This window comes from Amaranthus tricolor, chromosome 1 (assembly GCF_026212465.1).
Source record: "Amaranthus tricolor cultivar Red isolate AtriRed21 chromosome 1, ASM2621246v1, whole genome shotgun sequence".
Taxonomy (NCBI): Eukaryota; Viridiplantae; Streptophyta; class Magnoliopsida; order Caryophyllales; family Amaranthaceae; genus Amaranthus; species Amaranthus tricolor.
In genome coordinates, this window is record NC_080047.1 from 35,047,336 (window position 1) to 35,072,596 (window position 25,261).

A 25,261-nucleotide genomic window follows, 5' to 3' on the forward strand; every position below is an offset into this window, starting at 1 on the left:
GCTTTAAGAAAGACAGAATTAGTGGGTTGGACCTACACTCATTAGTGCTTGAGACTTGCCCAAACAAGTCTATCCCTAAAGCATTGGGAATACATGGCATTAGCAAAGCTAAACTACTAAATAATGTACTTTGAGCACAATAGCTTACCATCTAAATGTTTGTCCAAAAAACAAGCCATGTTCTCAAGTTGTACCCAATAGTAATATCCATCAATATCCGTTCACATTCTATGTCTACTCCCTAGGGGAATTTTGGCTAATGGAAATAGAATATGGGAAATATATAGATATCTGATAAAAGTCAATCTAAAATATTTGTTTAAGGAGATTATATCTGTTCTTAAGGAGATTTTACTTGGGGACTTTGATAAATTTAAGTTCCTATTTTTTGTCAATAAATTTATTCCAGTGTGGCATAACTGTATTGCGAATCTTAATATGAAAAATAATACATGTTTATGTTTATAGAGAAACCTACTGATCGAGTAATTCGATTCATATTAGTATCTGGTTATGCCTATTACATCCCATATTAGTATCTGGGTATGCCTATTACATCAAAATAAATGCAAAACGTAAATCGATTTCATGATTCAAAAAATTAATATAATTGATAATTGAGATAAAGTTTGGGTTTGGATCTAAGAAAATGCAAAGTAAAAGTTTCCAAGTTCCAACAAACTATGGCCTGGTGGAAAAAGATTGCCACCAAAAACATAAAAGACGAAAACTATATAGATGATAAGAAAATAAAGATTTTATAATGTTAATAATTGCGTTGTTTTTATTTATTTAGATTAAACGAAGTCTTCCAAAAAGTTGTTGCAAGTTTAATAGAAAATTTTAAAGCTAATCATATTTGTTTCAGGACAGAGGTCAAAAAGCAACAGAGATAGATCATCATTTATATGAATTTGGGTCTGTGGAATATCATGTCCAGGTAATCTTACAAGAACATATTCATATACTCCAAACAGTTCATCATATAACAGCTCCATAGTTCATGCATAAGTACTAAACTATTCTAAATTTATATAAGATTCGGGTCAGAAATCTCATCGACTACTTGACAGTGTTGTACTTCAGATCCGCAAAACCTGTATATATCGACATCGACCCCAATACTAGCTTCCGGATCAATCTGCTCGTCCACTATACAAAAGGTTAAAGATATAAGCCCTGATGTTGTCGACATACTTCACCAACCAAGACAAGGATATCAACTCACACTACAACTGAATCTTGCTCGTATTCCACCAGGCAAAGGTTTGCAACTCCGTAACTTCTATTTTTTCTGCACAAAAATACACATGTAAAATAACACCAAAGAAACTTCTGCATTTCCTACTTGTTTACCAATGAACAGACTTGTACGACAGACTATGTTAGTGTTTGGCAAAACAGCTTATTGGAATTTTAGCTTATTTTAGATATTTTTTGGTAAATTAACTGGTTGAAACAACTTATTGTTATAAACAAGCTGTTTTTAAACAAGCTGGCTTATATCAGTGGGTTCAAGATCAACTAGTTAAATCAGTCACTGTAATTAGCTATCAGCCATTTGTCAAACTAAGCAAATCTTTTGGAATCCACTTTAATAAAGGTTTTAATGCTGTAATTTTCCACAGGCGGAGTCAAGATACTAAAGAAGATAGCTGCCATAGAATCTGTAATATTGAGCTCTCAACTTAAGGAAATGCTCCGTAATTTCAGTACAGAGAATGCCTCTGAATGTACAAGCAAACCAATCAGGATTGTATATCGCCCAGGAGAGCCTTTCTTTGTTCTCAGACAGGTATTTTCTCGGCAGCTCAATGATAAATCATTGTAGGGGATTTTGTCTAATGCATGAATGTTTGACAGCCACAAAAAGTCACCGTTGTATTCCCTATGCGATTTAAGGAAACATCAGATGTCGTGATTGCAACGTCCTTTTTCCAGGTTTGTGGTTCATCCAGCACACTTTCGACTTTACAGCAAATCTAAACACAGTTACGCAACTTTACGTTGATTATCAAAATAAACAGATAAATTTCTGTATTAGGAGCTGATGGACATCGGAAACTCTGAAGCATTTAGTAAAGCACCCCAATTCACATGGACACCTATACCTCCTCCAGAGTTGAGAGGATTACTTATAGAAGACTTGAGCACCAATGGAGGATTTGTCTCTTTTGGTATCATCCCATTATATACACTGATTCTACATTCTACAAATTATTATCTTTAACCACTATACTTCCTCCGCATTTTAATAGTTGCAACGCTTTTCTATGGCACACAAATAAAAAAAATGAGATTAAGGGATCAGCTAAATAAAAATATCCATGAGCATGAGAGGAAATGATTTAGGGATAGAGAAAGCCACGGCCAAGGACAATAGTATGATTTTACAGGAAAAAGTATAAAAATTGAGGAAATTTTGCAACTATGATGAAAATTTCCGTAAGAAAATATATTGCAACCATTAAAATAGGGACGAAGTAATAATTTGAAGTAATAATTTTCGGAAATGCGGAAAAAAAAAAAGAAGAAATGTTAGATAAATCTATATGCGCCATTAATAAAAAAGGAACATTTGCAATGTGATTAGGGAAGAGTCTTTTCTTTCACTACCATTCTGGGCTAGCTCCGAAATCACAAATGACTATCTCTGTTGCTGTACAGACATCTTTTCGCGCCATGTTGATGACAAAAGACTCGATGATACAGTGTGGAATCTACTCAAATTTTACACCTATGTTAAATCTTATATAAAGGTATATATAATAGAAACTGCAGCTTCAGATAACGATAATTTTACGACCTGATTCTGATGAAAAGATTGCTGCAGAGCACCAAGAGCTTTATTCAAAGAAAGATGAGGAGTAAAGTGGAGGATTTGGTCAAGGTAGGAATGTGGAACCTCTTATGTTACAAAATAGTACAAACATAATTATTACTTTTTATCCTACTTCTTTCGGTATCTCATCGACTTGTCCATTTTAAGGGCAAATTTAATTTAATGATTGTACACCAACATAAAAACAATGTTTATCTACTGTGGGTTACAGGTCTTGCATCAACCAGAACAAGATGATTATGATCATGAACAGCAGGATCAAGGTAAGGATAAGTCGAAATTTGGGAAGTTTTTGTTAGCAGTTGCTAGTCTTTCTAACCCAACATTGCCTGTCGCACTTCATTTCTTTCTGACTTAACATCGCCTGTCACAGTCACACTTTACTTTTAAACTAGCTGAATAATGTAACATCCTTAGTCTTAAAAAGCTTGCCTAGGAGCACCTAAGTCTTAGCGCCTTGGGAAAGCAATGGATCAAGCGCCTTGATAGGTTAGGGCGAGGTGAATCCATAAGGAGAACTCCTTATAGCGCTCAAGTCATATGCCTCAGAGCACCTTTGTTAGAAACAGCCCATTTGATGCACATTTGATGCTCAAAGAACATCCAAATTAAGTACTTTAAATCCGCGTGAGTTTTTGGCTTTTCTACAAATGTTTCTTAAATCCGCGTAATGACCTTAAGCTTCTAAGTATGGTAAAAAAATGTTATTAAATTAAGTACTTATTTCGACTAGATTTTGAAATATGTGGTCAATTAGGGTGATCACGATGTTTATTTTTTGAAAAGATGTCATTACGTTGGTTAAAAATAGCGTAAACTTAACAAAAAAAAAAATTCTCTTTTTCTGCCATGTGGAAAAATTAGAAGGTTAAGGCCGCCATATGGATTAAAAAAAAATATTGTCTACCACGTGAAAAAGTAGAAAGTTTAGAGTTATCACATGGAATTTCCCTATATTTTATTTTCTCTTCTCTTTTTCTTTATTTCTATTCTTCGGGTTCTTTTTTGGTTTTTTTATGGAGTTTTTAAATATTTTTTCCATAGATTTTATAGCGCCTCACCCAAAGGCTAGCGCCTTATTGTGGGCTCTAGGGACCCTTACAGCCTTAGAGCATCTCGCGCCTTTTAAACTAAGGTAACATCTAAAGTAGATGTTTATGGTTGGGTATTAATCCTCATTTTCATAACCAGAGTAATCTTGGTACATCAAGTTTTTCAGGATAAGAATAACCGCTAGGAATAATGATTAAGCAAACGGAACTAGGTCTATTACCATCTTTAGCAAGAAGGAAATGGTACCCCACTAATCAGGAAGGCTAGATGGATATGGTCCAATGGGATGGCCAAAGCACTTCCAGCTTCTTGTAGTTAAAGGAAGGACTTTGTTTGGCTTATGATAGCAGTTTTGGGGAAATGATAGAAAGTTTCAAAATGATATGACAAGATAGTCAGCAATCTTCACATTCTTAACCTCAAAATAAAAATATTCTAACATTGTAAACGTTATCATATGTGCATTGCATTTCTTATTTAAGATTAGCTGTAAAAAGATGATACTATAAGTTCACACTAAAAAAATTAACATTGATGCAGGATGCGGGTGGAAGATGAAGCAGGTCAGTTCCACAACACTCAGAAAACTCAAAAAACAATACGGTGGCGTCAAGAGAAAGATCAACAGAATGAGATACCGGATTCGAGTGCAAGGAATCAATGAAATGAACAAGAAGATCAAGAGAATCCACCATCAGATTAAGATCCGCAACCTTGGCCTACATCGCCAATGGTTTTCTACCCCCAGATTTCACTCTGCAAACGGATACACAAGATTAGAGTAGTTCTAGTTAAGATGTTTTAAAATATTTTCTTGTCTAGATCAGCTATAGATGCACGAAGACCAACAAGCAGGCAGCAGCTTTTCAAGAACGTAGGCCGACTGATAACAATTAACTGAAAGAAAATGAAAGAGAACAGCTTCAGGTACATTTAACTGAAGCCTTATGTGCTATTCAACTAAGGTGCATATATTAACACACTTCTTCAAGATGGAGATAAAGGAATTACTGCCCTACTAATTATTCTCTGGTTATACTGTTCTAAGATACGGATTTGTGCAGAAAGATCAGAATACTATCAGTTTACGCTCCTTGTTCTTAAATTAGATTCACATTTTCTAAAGGAAATATTCATAACTTGTAAGTTTTAAGTCATAGGCTCATAGCATGCAAACATCAGAAACTTGTAGCTTGCATCATCGTCTTTACATGTACCAGTAGATTGAAAATGAAAAAATCAGTCATTAAAGAGACTGATAGTGTCTGCATATTCGTGCCTAGTGATCTACTGCCGCTTGAATCTAGGCATAAGTGATAAAGCTGTTACTCTGCTAGAATAATATAGAAAGAAAAGAATATCAAACATACTGAGAACCTCAAATGAGTAATGCATAAAAAATGTTATGCAAGTTCACATGAGCAAAACAAGGCAGAACCTTTATTCTCAGATCCTTCAAGGTTCAAGAAAACTTAACTAGGTTTCCAAGGTTCATCGCTAGACACTAATACGCTATATGAATACAATTGTTTCCAAAATTCATCGTATAAAGCATTCATGGTTCATACAACATTTAGAAATCAATAATTTTTTGGATCACTCAGTTCATCATCATTGCAGTGATTTGAAATGAATGCAATAAAACACAGACCATTTGCCAAACACAAATAGGTTGCAGTTTCAAGAGTTCTGGGTAACATACAACTTCTATTGGACCCAAATACTTAATCTTCTGCCAAAGGAAGTAATGGGTCTTCTGATTCAATCTGTTTGATAATAAAACAAAGAAGAGCAAAGAATACTTTGAATGTAGCCAAAGAAAGTCAATGGGTTATGTGTTATCTTGAAGGAGACAGAGCAACTGAAAAAAAGCAGAGGAAGTATACTATATTGGTATCATACATCAGCTTTTAAAGTCAAGAAACTGCTTATCATGATAAATTCCTTTATCTCCAGTTCTTAATGTCACATGGATACGCTTTTATTAAAATGTTCAGCAAACCAAAGACACAATCTATCATAATAAGAGGTTGGCTCCTATCTGAACTACATTCTTCAAATTTATTCGAAGTGCTTCTCCTCATGCTACCATGACCATGACTAAACACAAGGCAAAAACATGCTCCAATTTTCTATACTACATCTCCTGGATCTAATCATCATGTTACTTGTTCAAATTACCCCTATTCTATTAACATAATATTTTATTCTTATTATAAAGGCATTTAGTTTTAGGAAAACTTACCGTGAATAATACAACCTTTCGTTCATTTTTCTACAATAATATCAACTTTTGATTAATCTTGAATAGCACCAACTTAGGGGTTTTTTCCTAGAATAATACCAACTTTAGTTTATTAACTAATTTACCAATTCTTTTTAAATAATCTCCTATAGTTTGATTTTTACATGTTAGGGATATTCTAGAAAAACACCTCTAAGTTGGTATTATTCATGGTTAATCAAAGGTTGGTATTATTGTAGGGAAATAAGCAAAAGGTTGTATTATTCCTGGTAATTTTTCCTTAGTTTTATCATTTGCAATTCCACATATTGGCATGCTGAGACAACAATGATATCGTTGCCAGAATGCCTGACAAAGTGCAGCACATTGCTCCAAGTTTCTAGTGGTATTATATAAGGAAAAACCATTCCTGACAAAATTATGAAACTACTATCACCAAATATTACATTAATATCAGGATGAGTAGTAGTAAGATACCTCCCGGTTGGCACACAGTTGTTAAAATCTAAAATATATTAACAAATAAAGATAAAATTGTTCCAAGAAGAAAAGACTCATAAAAACTCATGCGTTTTTGCAGCTACTGCATATAAACATTCTTTAAGCGACGGAACTGGAGGAATATCTCTTTTCATGCTTATGTCAATAAAAAAAGAACCATTATAATAAAATAAATGAGTGTGTTTTTGTACATTAGCAAAAGAAAAATTATCCTAGAGATGGCATTCCAAACACTATCAAAATTTAAGGAACTAAAGCCACCAACCTCTAGAGAAGTAAATGTTCCTCAAATCTTCTATGTAGCTCCACATTTTCCTCCCACGAAAATCAGACCTCTATTTGAGCTCGAGTTCAAGAAGCTGCTGCATCTATACATTATGAGATTCGAATTTTCCCAACAGTCCACTGCCTTCACCACATCTCAGTTAATAAAAAAAAAGAGCGCATAAATAACATTAGTGTTCAATGCTTGGAAGGTGGTCATGAACATTATAGATAACTTTACAATGAGATGATTCAAAACAACACGAAGGTTTGATCGTAGCCAAAGAAAGTGAATCTATTTCTAGTATCATTACTGTTTTGTTCAGTTTATCCTTCTCTATTGGTCTTTTCTTTTCATTCCATTTCTAATTTTCCTTTGGAAGGAGAGAGTATCTATGTGGCATATAAAAATGCAGTTTTGTGTAACATTTGCGAAATGGCTTTCGCAGTCAATATCCAATTCCGTATAATTTTGCAGTTTTCTCGGCCTATATATGGGTCGTGGTAAGCTCAAAGATCCATCTACTAGTAGTATCAGACATAACGGAATTTACTGAAAACTACTACGTTTTAGCCCATGTATGTTCAAATCTTTAAAGAAGATTGTGCAGCAATATGAAGTAAAAACAAGTAGCTACTTATCTTTCATCTGCATCAAAGGCACTTCCAAGTTCCATCTACTAGCATTATTCAATTTGCAGGTTCTCCAGGTAGGTTGGAACATGCATGGAGATTTCTTTAAGAAATTTAAAAGACGTTTGCAAGCATCAACTTTGTTAAATATCTATCATTCAACCTTTTATTCAATCTATTTGAATAGATATCTTAAACTTAACATCTACATTTTTGGGGTAATACCAACCGCTTTCCTCTAGCACTCCCTATGAAGGGAGTACGAGTATGGATTGTCCGTCACCTTTCCTCACTCAGACCCTGCTTCCGAGCGGGACATTGGGTATGATGATGATGATCATTGGTTATTAAAATCACGATTCTAACCTACGATTCTACGATTTTACGATCCAAAAACAAGTGAACGATTTGAATTGTAGGTAGAATCGAAAGTTGGTAGAATCTTACGATTCTAATTACAATAGTATTTGTAGAGGTAGAATCATAACACGATTCTACGATTTAGCGATCCGAATCTACAAATTTATGCTTAATTTTTATTAATTTTTCTTATGTATCATCTTTCATTAATTTTTCTTTTGGTTCAGCGATCCGACATCATAATATTTAAAAAATAAATTTCTTCATCTGTATGAAGATTCAAAATAATTATTAATTGTTTTCCATTTTATTCTTAAAAACGAATTGAATTAATCTTTAATTCATAAACTTAAACTTTTGAGATGAAAATATTATGACTAAATAGCAAATTTAGGTTTATTGTAGAATCTTACGATCCTACGATTCGATTCTACCCTTCACTACGATTCTAATTAGAATCCTAATTTTAACAACTTTGATGATGATGATGATGATGATTATCTTAAACTTTATATATATATATATATATATATATATATATATATATATATATATATATATATATATATATATATATATATATATATATATATATATATATATATATATATATATATTGATACTTCCAGAGTTAGAGATTAGCTTTCACAGTCGAGAAAATATTACTAATCTGAAAAAATCCTTATTGGAAGGTTCAAGCAAACCCAAGAAACAAACTACCATCTATAAGTCAAACTTGGACCTACTGAACTAGCACAACAAATCAACAATATATGGCCTTAGTTCCACAATATGGGATCAGCACTTATCTAAACTAGATTCCTCAAATTTCATAGCATTGCTCCTCCTCATGCCACCATTAACATGACTCAGCACAAGTTAAAAACCATGCTCCTCTTTTCTACACTACATGTGTACATCCCCCTGGATGTAATCATCAAATTATTTGATCAAATTACTATCAACACGACAGTAAAATAAGCTTCATAAGGGCATTATGTTTTATTACTTACAATACGACAGAATGGCATTGGGGATAACAATAACATATCTTACAGAACACCAGACAATGTGCAGCACATTGCTCCAAATTTCAAGTAGTTTAGCAAGGAAAAGCCATTCTGGACAAAATTATGGAACTACTAACCACAAGAATCACATTAATAACTGGATGAGTAGTAAACTACCTCCCGGTTGGCATAAAAACATTAAACTAAAAATTACTTGTAGCTGATTGTGACATTTCTCGTAGAAGATGTCACAATCAGTTCCAAATACTTCAGAACGGAGGTAATGCCTAAATTAATTAAGAACATAAAATGTTACCATGACAAAATATCTCCTCAAAGAAAAATTCATGAATTAACATACTTCTATTCATACTGCAACCAAAACATTCTTTAAGCATCAGAAAAGAATAAAGATCTCTATTCATACTCTATATCAAATCAAAGGAGAAAAAAGCCCCATTAAGGGACATACATATTTGTTTTTTGTATACAATAACAGAAGCAAAAATATCCTAGCGATAGTATTCCATGTACTATTAGAATCAAAAAAATTGAGGCCACCTACCTCAAATCTTCTATGTAGAACCTCATTTTCCTCCCACAAGAAAACCAGAGCCTCTACTCAAGCTCAAATTCAGGAAGCTGCTGCATCAACACACTATGAGAATCAATTTTTGCTAGCAACGGTCCACTGCCTTCGCCACATCTCAGTTTCTCCCTACATGACAACAACCCAAACAACCCAAAACAAGCAATGATAACAACAATAGCATGCCACACAAACAACAACTTCATCAATGCAATACCCCTCATACTATCCTCATCAAGATCACACTTAACATCAACATTACTTTGATTAGGCAACAATTTCACCTGCTGACAACCTTTCAACCCAAATGTAGAAGTATACAAATTCAACCCAACTTGTAACACCCAAGTACCCTTAAAAATCATTCCACTTGAAAGAAAAAAATCAGCTAAAAAGGTTGTAGGCTTGAAGGATAGATACAAGCAAGAAAAGGCACAAAGAAGGGTCAAATAGCCTCCTAAATTGTACACATTGTTACTAACACCATTAAAACCATTCCCAGTAATGAAATACTCAACAAGAAAACAAACCCCTCCAAAAGCAAACAAAAAACTCTCATTGATAACAAAAAGATCATAACTTTCTCTCAAAATGATGAGAAGTAAAAGTGCCCAGAAGATGAAAATGACTGTTCCATACTGAAAGAAGGAAAATCTGTAACTGGGGTTCCCTGAAAATGAGAGAAAAAGGAAAAGGTCTGATAATCCAGCAACCGGTAGAGCAATAAGAAGGGAATAAAGGTCAAAATTTTTCAATTGTGGGTCAATGAAAAACCAGGGTTTTGATTGATAGTGAGATGGATTCTTGAGGAAGAGTGTGCAAGAAGAATAGAGGCGGCGTGATCCAATTGGGAAGAGGAACAGGAATGTTGAGAAATGGGTTGCCAATGATCCCATGGTTTTATGATTTTGTATGAGAATATTTGTGTCTTTGTGGATCAATTGCAGAGTTTAGAGATAATTCAAGGTTGAAGATGGGATTAATTTCATGATGGTTGATGATCGTTTGCGATTGATGGAAACGCATCTATTAGAGGTGTTTGACTAACAAGCAAAACGTGTTATTATTTATCGCGACCTTTTTTATTTTATCATCATCCTTTAATGAAATTATGAATTTACCCCTAAAATTTATAAAATTACAAAATTGCCACTGCATTTAAAACATGTTTAACAAATATAAATCGCACTTAATAACACTATTATCACTTAATAACATTATTATCGGAACTCTATATATATTGAATTTTCAGAGGCGTTCTTGTAGTATATACGAATTCAAACACGGTACTATCCCTCCAAAAACTCTCTTAAAACACTACGTTAACTTAAAGAAGCTAGAACTCTACATCGAACAACAATGACATACCAAAACGAGCATGATAACGATTCGGTAAGTAATAATCGATTCGAAATTTTTCTTAAAAAAAAAAAACTTTTCAGAAAGGCCAGTCGCACAAAAGACCTAGGCTAAGTCGCACTTTTTGTGCGACTGGTTCAAATTATTATTTTTTTTTATTTTTTTGAATTTTGAATTATAAAATTTCTTTCGTGTAAGTAATTTATTTTTTAAGTTGTTGTTATTTAATAAATGTTGTAATAAATTAATTTATTTTAATTTATTATATTATGATAATGTTATTATAATAATTAGTGTAATAGTATTGAATATTATAAATTCGAAAATTTTTAAAAAAAAATAAAATAAAAAATAATACCAGTCGCACAAAAAGTGCGACTGGACCTAGGCTGAGTCGCACTTTTGGACCAAGGTGGAGTCGCACTTTTTGTGCGACTGGTCAATTTTTTATTTTTTTATTTTTTTTTTGAACTTCGAATTGTAAAATGTATTTTGTTTAATTAAATTATTTTTTAAGTTATTGTTATTTCATAAATGTTGTAATATATTATTTTATTTTAATGTATTATTATATTATGATAATGTTATTATAATAATTAGATTTGAATTGGAGGGATTAATTTATTTAAATGTTTAATTATTTTTTTGAAAAATTAATTATTCTTATTTGTTGTAATTATTTTTGATGTTATTATTATTTATTAAATATTAAAGTAAATGATTTTATTTACTCATATATTTTAATATATTATGATAATGTTATTATAATTATTATTTGCAGAACTTTGAAAACTTAGGAGATGATGTAGATTATTCTGATAGATTTGTTACCGATAGAGAATTTGATTCTGTAAATGATTTCATGCTTGGGCTGATGAGATAGCACTAACAATTGGTTTTCAATTTACACGTGCTTCATATAAAAAAAAAGGAAGGACGTTCTAGAGTGAGTCTGTACTTAAGATGTCACTGCTACGGTAATATAAGGGGTGATTTGCATAACTTAGACAATGTTGCCCAACCTGGTTCCAAAAGTAGGGCTTGTGGGTGTAAATTTTGATTATAGGAAGTAGTTGTAAACCAGGGGAAAGATCTTGGACGGTTAGAGTGTTTCCTGGTGAAAAAGGAAGACATAACCACCTGTTATTCATGTACAAAGATGGTCAAATAAGAGTAAATAGGATGATTGTCGATATTAGGCAGCACATACGAGATCTCAGTGCAACTGGCATGCAACCAGCATTTATAATGACTTCAATTAGAAGGAATTTTCCTGATTTTTTGCTAGATGAATCAAATTTACAATCTAAGACAATCAATAAGGAGAGAAGAGATGGATGGTAGGACTCCTCTTCAACACTGTCTATCTATGGCTACGGAGCATAATTATGTAGTCTGGAAAGACTTGGATAGTGAAGGGCAGTTGAGTAGATTATTGATTGCAAATCCAACATCTATCCAGATGATACGTTCGTGGCCCCATGTTGTGTTTATAGACACAACGTACAAAACGAATAAGCAAAAGTGACCCCTTTGCGAAATCATTGGAATGACGCCCACGAATCATAACTTCTTGGTTGCGTTCTATTTGATGCGAGATGAGGCGGCTGTGTCTTATTCTTGGGTGTTGGAGAGGTTGAGGGATATTTACGGCAGAGTCCAGATGCTCGATGTAATCGTAACGGATCGGGATGACGGTTTGTCTGCAGCTATTCGTGCTGTCTTTCCAGGTAAACAGGTTTTAATTATTAATTATTGTCGATCTATATATATATATATATATATATATATATATATATATATATATATATATATATATATATATATATATATATATATATATATATATATATATATATATATGTATCTGTATCTGTATATGTATATGTATATGTATATGTATATGTATATCTATTATGCGTATGGCATATTGGCAATGACGTGGAGAACATGGTCAATGGGCAGATATTCAGGCAAACAAAATGGAACCCCTTGGTTAACAGTCTGACGATCCCTGAATTTGAAAACAGATGGGAAAGGATTACGTCTACTTGGTCGATTAGGATCAGGAGGGTCGTGCGATATTTGGCTGGAACATGGATTCCTCACAAAGAGAAATTTTTGCGTGCGTGGAAGAATGATTGTTTGCACTTGGATAACCAGACTGCTAGTAGAGTTGAAAGCCAACACTCTTCCTTCAAGTATTACTTGGGTAGCGGTAATAGCTCATTCGATACGCTCTTTAAAGGGCACACGCACAAATAACGAATCAGCAATCGAGGATAAGACAAGCTCTGGAGGAATCTATGAATTCCATTTCAAGGACGTCGCGACTTAATTTTCTAAGACCGTTGTATCGTCATGTTTCCATATTTGCCTTGAAACAATTGATGATGGAGCACAACCGGATGTTAAACTTGGGTAGTTGTCTTTTTGAAAAATGCGGTTGTGTCATTCAAAAAACCCACGGATTACCATGCGCGTGTTACTGTTACTTGTCAATCAGATCTCATGGTGCTTTGTACTTGAACGATATACATCCATTTTGGAAAACCTTAAAGTACTTAGAGGCAGAAGAAGACGCCAAAAAAGAAGTACGACACTCAAACGCCGATGATAAAGAGTACTTTCAATCGTTGGTGGCTGAAGTTTTAAAAGCCGACCCCTCAGTTGTACGACGCGTGTCTCAGGTACTTGAACGTGAACTACACCCTGATGATACCGATATACCTGAGCCACAAGCAAGTTCACCTAGGAAGGGAAGACCAGCGACAAGCAGAACCCTGAGGAGAAACAAAAGTGCGTTTCAGTACAGTAGATCGTCCTCAAGGGGCCGCGGATCCAGATCTTCATCACGCGGGAGATCTAGTGGTAGATCTAGCAGCCGGTAGCACCAATCGTCAGTTGGAATTAAGTTCAGTTTCAACTTATTTGGTATCCTTATTTCCTTTCATATAATCATATATGTTTTAGATCAATTGAATGATATTAATATACTGTTATTTTTTCAGATGGTTCAGCAGGTCGTGATTTTTCACTTTTTCCGTGGCCAAATCATATTCCGTTTATTCTTCCGTCGTATCTGTTTGATTGGATTGATGTTATAGGTGACGGTAATTGTGAATTTAGAGCTATTGCCGTCACAGAATTAGGGGGCGAGGAAGCATGGCCTCTTTTATGACGTGCAATGAGTTTGAAAATGGAAACGCATAGAGAACAATATGCACGCGTGTATCTATCAGCTGATTTGGTGGAGGAGGCTATATACAGAATTGGTGCCCACAACAAAGGACCTGCTCCGTACAGTCACTGGATGGAAATGATAGCATTATATTCTGCAACAACGTTTCCCAACATAGCAATTGCGTATTATGGCTCTACCAATGGTAATCCAATGTACAATTGTTTAGTGCTTTTGTTAAGGAGAACAGGGGGGATGCATGGCGTAAATAAACTTATACATATTCTTTGGGTGAACGGGAATCGTTATGTTCAGCTTTTAACGAACGATGATTCATCTCTACTGCCGCCAGTCCAGCAAAATTGAAGAGCAGCAGCAAACAATTCATTTACAGATTTTTGAAAGACAGTATCATAACAGGATATCACTTTGGAATAGACTGTGCGGCGTACAACGACGACAACAAAATAACACCGCCGAAGACGCGGTCAATTTAGATACTCCATAGTGTTTATTGTACTGATTATACTTAGTGTTATCATTTTATTAATTCTATTCATTGTAGTAATTATATTTATAGTATTCATTCCATAATTAAGTTAGTGAATAAATGCGTAAGTGAATCAAACGCAACACGTAATAAAAAAAATTGTTCATCAATACAAATTCCACAAATGTCTATTAAGGGCTGTGCCCTCTAAACGCTTGCCTTTCGGCAAACAACTCTCTAAGTTCATCTAGATACATATCAGCATCATGTCTTTCCCGAGGCGTCATTTGAACAATAACTGGCATCCTGAGCAATGGCGCGAGTCGAGTTGGAAATTCAGCTACAAACTGTAAAAACAAAACAATTGCATTGTAAAAAAATTAGACAGTCAATTCCGGTAATGACACATAAAAATGAAATAGATACACAGAAACACTAACGTATTCGACTATATTATCCCTTACACCAAAAGCAGCAGCAGGTCCTTCACCTGGGATGAGAAATGAGTGGGAAGACACTCTAAACAAATCAATATACTTAGGAGCAGCCTCTGATGGAACCGATGCCCGACGCAGTGCCTGCTCAACTACGCGGGCACAATAGGGGAACCTACTCCACGTCTCCGTGTACATAGACCGAGAAGCGAATGTCACTGAGTAGGAACCCTGTGCCGATCACACAGCTTGTCTAGGTCTCAGCGGAGGGGGGGGGGGGGGGGGGGGGAATGGCCTGTGCAAAACCGAGCTGTCTGACTGTCCTCTCAGGCAAATACACCTCCACGATATCAAAACAGGTGAAACCACCGATATAGGCGGTGCGTGGGTGCTCGTTCAATAAAGACCTAGGAGAAGTCATGTACGGAGTTCATTCCACCTGCTTACAAAGAAAATTAACATAAACAACATAATATAAAATTAAAATAATTAGTATAACGATGCGTGAGGTCATGTACAAAACCTGTGTCTCTGTCATGGCGTCCAGTTTGCTCCTACAGTCTCTCAGTCTTCTCAGCTCACGGATTGGCTTCTACGGGGACCACATCTCCACCCTAGTCTTGTTCGGCATGTCAGCTTAACGCAGATGGGGGCGGATGGCTGGGAAGTACTCGTAAATCCATGTCTGCAACAGTGTCAGACAACCAGCAATAGTCTTGCACCCAGTCCTTGTCGCCATACGCAGTTGGCGATACATGTTAGCCAGCGTCACTGCACCCCAAGCAATGTCATCCTGATCAGCAGTGACAGCAAGAACAGAGTGAGGCCGCATCCCGACTCTAGTCTTACCCATGAGCAGCGTGGAACCCACTATAGCCATGTAGTACGCAGTAGCCTGAGTCTCCAGAGACTAAGAACGGTGGCATAGCTGGAACAGTGCACCAACGTTAATGCTCCCGCTGGTGAAGTGCCCCTTCCCACGCAGCTCCGACATTGGCTCCCCAAACAGGTCGGCCAGACCAAGCTGCCAGTCACAATCAGCAGGTTCAACGGGAAGTGAACCTTCAATGCCAATTCCTAAGATGCGTTGCACGTCGTGCAACATTATGGTCATCTCCCCCCACGGCATTTGGAAGGTGTTGGTATCAGGCCGCCACCTTTCCACAAATGCCGTAATGAGAGCATTATCAATGTGCTGGTGCATTATATACGGTAGACGACCAAGAGGAGTGGCAGGTAACACCCCGTACAGTTCATCAGACATGTCCTGAAGTCTGATGATTGCATCCAACATCCTCTTCCTAGGACGACATTCCAAAATCGGAGGTAACCTTTGCTACGTGCCCACCGTAGCAGGTTATTAAAGTGGGGTCAACAGGGCCCCCGGGCTGGGGTGATGTGATCAATCAGTCCATGTTCGCGGATTGTGAGCGCCTTATCAGAAGTGTCATCCTGGCTTACTCCTGCCTGATCAGAAGTGTCAGTCGTGCTATGCTCTCTAATCCTAAACTGAGCGGCATGCCTTCTGACGAGCGTCCAATCAACAGGATGACCGGCAGACTCATCCTGACCGACAGACTCTTCCCGACTAACAGAATCGCCGTAATCAGTATCATCGTCACCTGAGCCGACCGTATGACTATGCAGGATACTCTGGCGCTCAAAGCGACTACGCACATGGTCTAGGGTAGTTGAACGTTGGGCCTGACTATGTCTGGCCGCCTGTTCTTGCCTTGCTCTTCTTTCAGATCTCGTAACCCCCCTCTCATGGGGATCCCCTCTCAATAAAGTCGGCCTAGAGCTATTGCCGCTCAATAACCCTCTAAAAAACCCTGTTTCTTTTCCTTGATTTCAAGCCATTCACTACAATTTTCATATTTTAATAACTATTAATAAAAAATTAAAAGCATAAAAAATTAAATTATGTTATATTCATTTTAATTACACTTACAATATTAATTTAATAAACATTTAAGTTAATTTAATAAACACTTAGAAACATATAAATTACAAACAACCAAAATAATTCACAATTACAAAAAAATAAACAATTATTATATTCATAAATATTTAAACAACTAAAATTTAATAAATTAATTAAACAAAATAAATTCATTAGAAATTCAAAAAAAAAATTTTAAAAAATAAAAAAAAATAAATAAATAAATTTTCATTCGAAATTCAAAAAAAAAAATAATAAAACTTTTAAACCAGTCGCACAAAAAGTGCGACTGTACCTAGGTACAATAGCACTTTATGTGAGACTGAAATTAAATTTTTTTTTCTTTTTCTCAAATTTAAATTAAAAACTACTTCTTACAATAACATTATCATAATATAATGTATTATAACATTTATTAAATAACAATAACTTAACAAAAAAATTAATTAAACAAAACAAATTCATTCAAAATTTTTTTTAAAAAAAAATTTGTTCATACCAGTCGCACAAAAAGTGCGACTGTACCTACGTTGAGTCGCACAAAAACTGCGACTCTACCGACCTAGATACAGTCGCACTAAAAGTGCGACTGATTATAATTTATTTTTTTTTATTTCGAATGAATTTGTTTAGAAATTACGTCGAGTTTTCGTTAACGACTTCGATTCCATAGCTTTAACTCCGATTAATTTTATGTGAAGATTTTGAGTTTTTTTAAAGTGATAAGAGTGTTATTGAGTGAATTTGAAGTGTTTTATAGAGGTATTAAGTGTAGTGGTAATTTCGTAATTTTTTAAAGTCCAGGGGCAAATTCGTAATTTCATTAGGGGGTGGCGATAAAATGAAAAAGGTGGCAATAAAATGAAAAAGGTGGCGATAAATAAGAATTGGGCAAGCAAAATTACGTTAACATTGTGATTTTTTATCAAATCAAATTAATTGAAAATTTACATAGAATAATTTAATTTTTTACTGATTTTTCTATAATAATTTTATTTTTTGATTAAATACAAATAATCCAACTATGAAGGGTGCTCCCTGAGAATGTATTAAGGTAACTTATTACCTACACAACAAGTTATTTTGTATAAAAAAATAAAAAAGTAAATACAAAATTAAATCATAAAAAAATTATATAGTTACAAAAATTAAAAATTTTAACTTTAAATTTTTAAAATTTTTAATTTTATTTTTCCTTTTTTTTTTGTGGCAATTAACCAGCAAAAATCGATTACCATTTGAGCAACAATATTCTTGAAAATTTGACGCTAAAATTAAAATTGTTCATGGTTAATCAAAAGTTAAGATTATTGTAGGAAAACCAATAAAAAAATTGAATTATTCTAGGTAAATTTTCCTAAATTAAATAGCCTGCGTTGATAAATATCGAAACCACGTACTATATATGCATATTTTAGGTATATGTGTTGTCTGCTGTGAATATTAAAAAAACACTAATTATAAATAATATAAATGCCTATTTTAATATCTTAAATTTCCTACTTCAATTGTCAGCGAAAGCAATAAGTGTAAAAGGGATTTTAACTTTTATCTATGTATGGTGGATATTTTTTAATTGCGATGTAGGATTTTATAATCACTAGTGGAAAAAACGTCAAATGTTGTATAATATATGCTGCGGTTTTTTGAAAACGCAGCATGAAAGTAATAGAAAAAATAGGGAAAAAAAAGGTTATAGCGGTTCTTAAAAAACCGCAGCATATAATAGGTTATATGTTGCGGCTCTTTAAAACCATAGCATACTGTTTTTTTTCCTCAAAATTCCGCCTATTTTTCTTCTTCATTATATTCCTCGCTGTATCTTTTCCACAAAACATACATATGTTTATTCTATTTCCTCCTCATTGTTCTATTATGCGCGATCTTCCTGTTGTACATTGTGACTTTAAATTAATAATTAAACTTATAAAATAAAGTTACATAAACTTAGTGGGTTACAAAAACATATAACAAGTTCAAACCTTTGCTTAACATACACCAAATGTATACTTCATCATCGGGAATCACCATATATCGAACATAGTAACAAGATTTTGTATGTGACTTGATATAAATTCTAGGCGAGATGCTCTATCCTAAAACATCAATTCCTCACTACTACGGTGCTTGAGAATATAAATCGGAAATATGTTCTGAGATACAAAGAATTTCACTAAATTCCTAGCACAAGGAAATTAGAATGACATGAGAAAACTTAAGTGGAAGAACAAAATAGGAATCTACAATCGAGGATTGTAAGTTCTCTATGTAAAGTGTTAGAGAGGATAAGAAATTCAGAAATCACATGTATATTTCATGTATATCTTATGTAAGAAATTACTTACACATGCCTTCTATATTTATAGAAAAGCATACAACCATTCATGAAGTAATATTTCACTTTATAAACGCAACATCGATTCACGAATCAATGTCAATGTTAAATCAATTCATCCCAATTATTCAGTTAATATAACCATATTAACCGTAGGTAGTTATTGCATAACTAACAAAACCAAATAAAACAAACATTGCACAAACCAGCGCAAAAGTCGCGGACCGCGACCTAAGCAACTTCTAAAATAGAAACTTTGTCTTGAAATCTCGTGATCTGCTAGTCTTTGTGCGATCCGCAAAAATACTTTTGCACAAAACAAAAATTTTTCAATATTAGGATATTTAACTTAATTAATAAATTTATTTATTTATTTGATTTAACTAATTATCATTTCCGATGACCATTATACGCTCTAAATGACAACAATCCTTCCCCATTTAGAGTGTATAATCCCTTTCCTCTTTCGCGATCCATAATCTCCTACCTATTTCACGCATCAATGCCAATGTCCGTCCGGATTGAATTGACACCTAGTACCACGCATCTTTACAATTGATTATATCACCTAATGTCCGTCCGGATTGACTTAAGCAGATATATCCAACCAATTGAAGGAGTAGTACGCATGAAATAATTCGTTAAACTCACATTTGTGACACCTTAAAGGCCATGTGTCCATATCTATTCATAAGTCCATGGTTACCAGAGCCAGTGGTCCCTATTTTCGACGCTTTGTGTCCTCAAAATCGTTTAGAAATTGCTTGAAGTTAGAAGTCATTCGTGAGAGTTTGGGTAGATATGGGATAGGTGCATATATTACATATTCATGCATAATGATTACCATTGCACGTGCATAGATCAATATATAGTTTGTTTAGCTTGTTATGAGGCTCATTCTCATGTGTGTTATTATTATAAATAAAAAATTATGATGGTGGTTTGAATGATGACATGATTTAACAAATCAGTAGAATTGAATTATGTATTCTCATTCTCTAAACTATTCTAAGCGCAAGGATTTCATAGTCGATAGCTCTTCATGTAAAGTGTACTCAATAGTATCTCATATTTTCAATGCAATGTATATTATCACAATAAACAATAATGTCTTAAAGCAAATTACATATAAGGGTTAGTTTCTGCGTGCAGGTACCTGTAAGCGTTACTGCACGATCAAAAGTCATAAAATCACCCAACTAAGGCTCTACTTTCCTCTTACGAAATGGGCACCTATATAAGTTATGAGTAGAACTAATAAGTTCCCTTAACTACTTTGTCATACCAGCTAAAAGCCAAAGTAACCACAATCATCCATTCACGACAAGATTTCAATTAAAACTAACACGTACGCATCTCATTCAACACCAAGCATAATCGTCAATTCGACAATGACACAAGTTTTTCCATCGACAAAGAATAAAAGGATTATGTCAAGTGTTTCATTACACCAACTAACTTTGAGTTATAACGATTCACATTATCTTGAAATAAAACGACGATTCAGACTTTAAGTCTCACAATGTTAGTGTAGTGCTAATATGACGACAAGAACGAATCTTAAGGTTATCGCATAGCAATATCATTTATTATATTCTCCAAGGTTGAGCTAAAATCAAGACATCATACAAGTAACTTCAATAATTCTTAACAGTTGACGCTATGTTCATGGCTCATTACAATTATGTGTTTATGATTTCAATAACAACCCAATGAGGTATTAGTAACTCTAACAATTAAGTCACTAACAATTAGCAACTACTACTCCCAATTAACAACCAAAACCATTTTTATAGTCAACTATAATCAAAATCATTACTAATTACCACAACGATAATCAACCAAGTCTTAAAATAATTTATAAGGCTATTCGATTAATCACCACACCACCAAAGTAGCATACACCACACACACTACTAGAAATCTCATTTCTAAATCAAACTCTAATTATTTCATGTTCAAAGATAACACTATTTCTATTACCTATGATAGGATTGAACCAAACTAATATACAATCAACACAAATCCCATAATTTCTAATCACACTTCAAACCTTAAATCATGAATATGTTCAATTCATCAATCAAACTCTTAACCACAAAAGAAATTCAATGAAAAATAATACAAAATTCAACACTTTTCATCCACATTTCAAAAACCCAATTCATAAGTACATTCAAATCATCAATCAAATTCTTACCCACAACAAGATTCAATGACAATCATACAAATTAACACCCAACTCATAAACTTAGTAAAATTCTAATTAGATACTAGGAAAATTACTTAGAGTGAAATTGAGAGGCTTACAATGGGGTAATTAGAAAAGGAGTGAAGACTAGACGGTTGTGAGGGACACCCAACTCATAAAGCGGCTGCCTTCACGGCAGAAGGGGAGGAAAACGCAGCCTTGCTGCTGCTTACGAGGAGAGGCGAACGAGGCTTGCTGCTGCTTGTAAGGAGGACGAGGGCGGCTGCTGTTGGCTGGGGAAAGAGAGGAAGCAGCGCAGAGGAGAAGGGAGAAGGAAGCGCACGGGAAAGAGAGAGAAAGAAGGAGAAGGGGAAGGAAGGAAAGTGACGGCTCCCCAATGAGCATTTAGGGTTTCACGGTTTTATACTCATTATTATTATTATTTTCTTGCGAGACCCAACTAAGAAACTCACCTTCGTGGGCTCACACATTTTAATAAATAATCATTTTGATTCGAACCTCTTTATTTAAGAAATCGTAACTATATTTTTAATATATATATATATAAGTTAACATTTACATTCATGTACGCAAGAAATTTATTAAACTAATTCAGAAATAATTTAATATAATTGTAAAATCTTTAAAAGTTATTAAAATATTAAATAATTTCATTATTAAAATCTCGGGGTGTTACAAGATGTTTCTTTTAGCGTCGAATTGGGTTTCACTCATGGTGTTGAAGAATGGGCTTGTACCAATTTCATTAAACCATGAAATTCCTAGACTTAGTAAGAATACTTTGTCTAACTTTGAACTTTTTCATATAGTCAAGAATTGTGATCCCTCCTTTGATAAACTCTAATTTTCGGCTTTGCCTCAATTAGATGTCATAGCATTATCAAAGTTACACTCGACTATCAGTGCTTTATACAAGCCACTTGCCAATCACACTAGATTGTTTTGTGCAAAACTTTTGGCTTAAACAACACAAAGATGAGTATCTTTTAAACTATATCGTTTACATATTTGTCTAAATCACGACAAATAACATTAATATCATAGTGGAATAAGTTAAAACTTTGTTTGTTCTTGGGTGATAAAAACTTGGTGTACCTCCCCTACAAACATATATAGATCAACATAGAGAATGGCCAATTCACTAAAGATCAAACTCATACTTGAGTACCTCTTCAAACTTGAAGAATTTTTCCACTATAAGATTAACTAAATTCATGGTACAATAACATTTTGGACTATTCAAATAATTTTCCTATTAAAAAACTTTAAGTTGTAAGTAAAACTTTACTTAACAACTATAAAACAATTTGAATCTTGTATAAGTCAAAATTACATTTAATTATATATAATCATTCCAAATATTTAGGAAATAATTTCAACTGGAAGACATGAGGGTAATTTTGGACTCTACCTTAAGTATAATAAAATATTTATTTCTTAATCCTTAAGCTTTTATGTTAAAATTCATTTAACATTTACCTCCCCCATTTCCTTCATAGAAGGAATATGACATATTACTTTGTCAACTTTACTTATACAATTCCAAAATAAATATATCATAATTTATGAAAATACATGATACAACATACCATAAGAAAATACAAATAATTATTTAATCATTGTATTTTTGGTAAACTTATTGAAATAAATCCAATAATCAACTATCATATTAAGTATAATACCACTTAATAAATCTTGAACATTATTACATGTTCACCTATCTCCATATATGATATGAAAATCTATTTATAACATTGATATACTTACTTAGAGATTAAGTTACTAAAATTCAAACATTATTCCCATGATGAACACATCAATACTTACTTTCTTTTAGAAAGTTTAAACTTATATGATACGTAAGTATCAAAAGAAATAATCATGGGTAAACCTCTATATTAGTAATATGAATACAAAACTAAAAACCTTTACTTTGAAAGCTTTAACAAATCCAAACTTCGTTAAAAACTTTTTCCTCAATAAAACAAACTAATACTTTTCTCTTTTAGAGATACATACTTTATCAAAAGATTAGCAAATCAAAATTTAAAAAAAAATCAAAGTGTCATAATTATATGTACAAACTTCTAGGTATTTAAACCTATCTATCATTGAAAGTAAATTTTCCAACTAAATATTGCATCACTTGGTATTATAATCAAATATTATTGATATATAATATCTCTTATTCTAATAATTAGAACTCATAGTAGATGTTATAAATAACATAATCTCTATAGATATATCCTTATTTTGAACTTTGAGATAATTCAAAACAAATTTCCTTATTTGTACCAAAATAATTAGGACTTTTCTATAAAATCAAACACTTTAAATCAAGTAAAACATTTAATATCAACTTTAATTTAAATAGTTAAGTTCTTCCTTATAATTGTCACACCAAATCTATTTGGCGTTTATCCGACAATAGAAAAAAAAACATAACATACCCATTAACCGGAATAAAATTTATTTAGTACTTTCCTCCAAAATAAATATTAGTATAAAACTTTACATATACTCATGCAAATAATGCATATCTTGAAATTCATAAGAATAACCTATTATGGAATTTTAATTACCATAATAAAACTTAAAGTCGTGACGTATACTCTAGATTAAGAGTAAAATATGAATTTCAATTAATACATTAATTAATGTAGTAATAAGTGAATTCATATCTTGCTTTACTAGGCAAATCAACATTTATATCATATAAGATTAAACCATCATATATATCAAAATAAACTAGACATACTTGTCTTTATCATTTATTTGATATATAAAATCACTTGTATAATCATTAAACTCATTTTACTTATTTAACATTATAGAACTTGACCTCCATAACAAAATCATGATTGAAATTGGTCAAAAGATAATCAATCATAACTAGCACATGATGATTAATTTGCATAACAAACTTCATCTTGTCATACCAAACATGCAAAGACCCAAATATACAACATAGTACCATAAATGAACTATTAATGCAATTATAATCAACTTGATAATAACACTTATAGTCTTTCTATAATAAAACAATGATTCAAAATAGTACAAGATAAACATGTTAAAAAACATAACAACAAAATTTTATCATCTTATCATGCATTAAATAATACTTGTAAACACAAAAGTTAGCAAACATTATCCATCTTTGATGATAATTTTAATCATCATAAAATTATGGTAATTTTACTTATACTTCCGACCAACAAAATTTCTTTGATAAATAAAATGGAGTATCACCAATAAGGCCAAATGATAAACATGACCAAATAACCATGACCAAATAACCATGATTACTTACTTTACCAATTTTCATGGATATAAAAACTTAAACATGTAACATATTATACTTCTCTATTATCATAAAATTAATAAACATATGAAATTCACATAGAGAATTTAATAAATTTTACTTTATGTAAATAGTAGTAAAGATCTTACTTGACTTGTAGATTTTATCAACACTTACATACTTGAGAAATATCATCTGTACCATGTAACTTTGTCCATTTTTCTTACATAACTTTATCAAAACAAGAAACAACGCAACCCTTCTTGAATCAACGCATCTTTTCATGAACCAACGTGTCCTTTTATCGAACCAACGTGTCCCTTTATCGAACCAACGTATTCTTTTATCGAACCAATGCATTCTTTTATCGAACCAATGCACCATTTTAAAAATCTCTACGATTATATCATCACCCAATCATGGTGAAATTTTCATATAAGAAAACTTTAAAACTTTCCCAACAAAATTGTCAATTTTGACAAAGTTTGTGGTTAAAACTTTTAAGAC

At 33.3% G+C, this 25,261-nt stretch overlaps 2 protein-coding genes across 4 annotated transcripts in view; one reads left to right on the forward strand and one right to left on the reverse strand.

Moving 5' to 3' along the window:
- Window positions 1-5,165, forward strand: part of LOC130813665 (actin-related protein 2/3 complex subunit 2B) — a 5,980-nt gene extending 815 nt beyond the window's left edge. Inside the window, exons 2-10 of the mRNA XM_057679511.1 lie at window positions 874-940; window positions 1,074-1,266; window positions 1,629-1,795; window positions 1,864-1,941; window positions 2,045-2,177; window positions 2,668-2,759; window positions 2,834-2,890; window positions 3,054-3,105; window positions 4,436-5,165. Of these exons, the coding sequence (XP_057535494.1) occupies window positions 874-940; window positions 1,074-1,266; window positions 1,629-1,795; window positions 1,864-1,941; window positions 2,045-2,177; window positions 2,668-2,759; window positions 2,834-2,890; window positions 3,054-3,105; window positions 4,436-4,680 (1,084 nt within the window). The 3' untranslated portion in view covers window positions 4,681-5,165. The remainder of the gene's footprint in view (window positions 1-873; window positions 941-1,073; window positions 1,267-1,628; window positions 1,796-1,863; window positions 1,942-2,044; window positions 2,178-2,667; window positions 2,760-2,833; window positions 2,891-3,053; window positions 3,106-4,435) is intronic.
- Window positions 1,155-10,525, reverse strand: LOC130813674 (uncharacterized). Of its 3 annotated transcripts, none has more exons than XR_009042220.1 (3): window positions 6,907-8,387; window positions 4,534-4,651; window positions 1,155-1,294 (listed from the first exon to the last, which is right to left on the reverse strand). XR_009042220.1 is itself a non-coding variant. In XM_057679517.1 (3 exons), the coding sequence occupies exon 1, from the start codon at window positions 10,391-10,393 to the stop codon at window positions 9,527-9,529; it is 867 nt and encodes a 288-aa protein (XP_057535500.1). In that variant the 5' UTR covers window positions 10,394-10,519; the 3' UTR covers window positions 4,534-4,651; window positions 6,907-7,000; window positions 9,474-9,526. The 3 variants fall into 3 exon arrangements, 2 of the variants coding, with proteins under 2 accessions (XP_057535500.1, XP_057535506.1); XM_057679517.1 differs by lacking the exon at window positions 1,155-1,294 and adding an exon at window positions 9,474-10,519 and having other exon boundaries at window positions 6,907-7,000; XM_057679523.1 differs by lacking the exons at window positions 1,155-1,294; window positions 6,907-8,387 and adding an exon at window positions 9,474-10,525.
- Between the last annotated feature and the right edge of the window lie 14,736 nt (window positions 10,526-25,261).

What these genes read in the sequence shown, in the direction of transcription:
- LOC130813674 (XM_057679523.1), bottom strand. Translation starts at nt 10,393, where the DNA reads ATGGGATCATTGGCAACCCATTTCTCAACATTCCTGTTCCTCTTCCCA.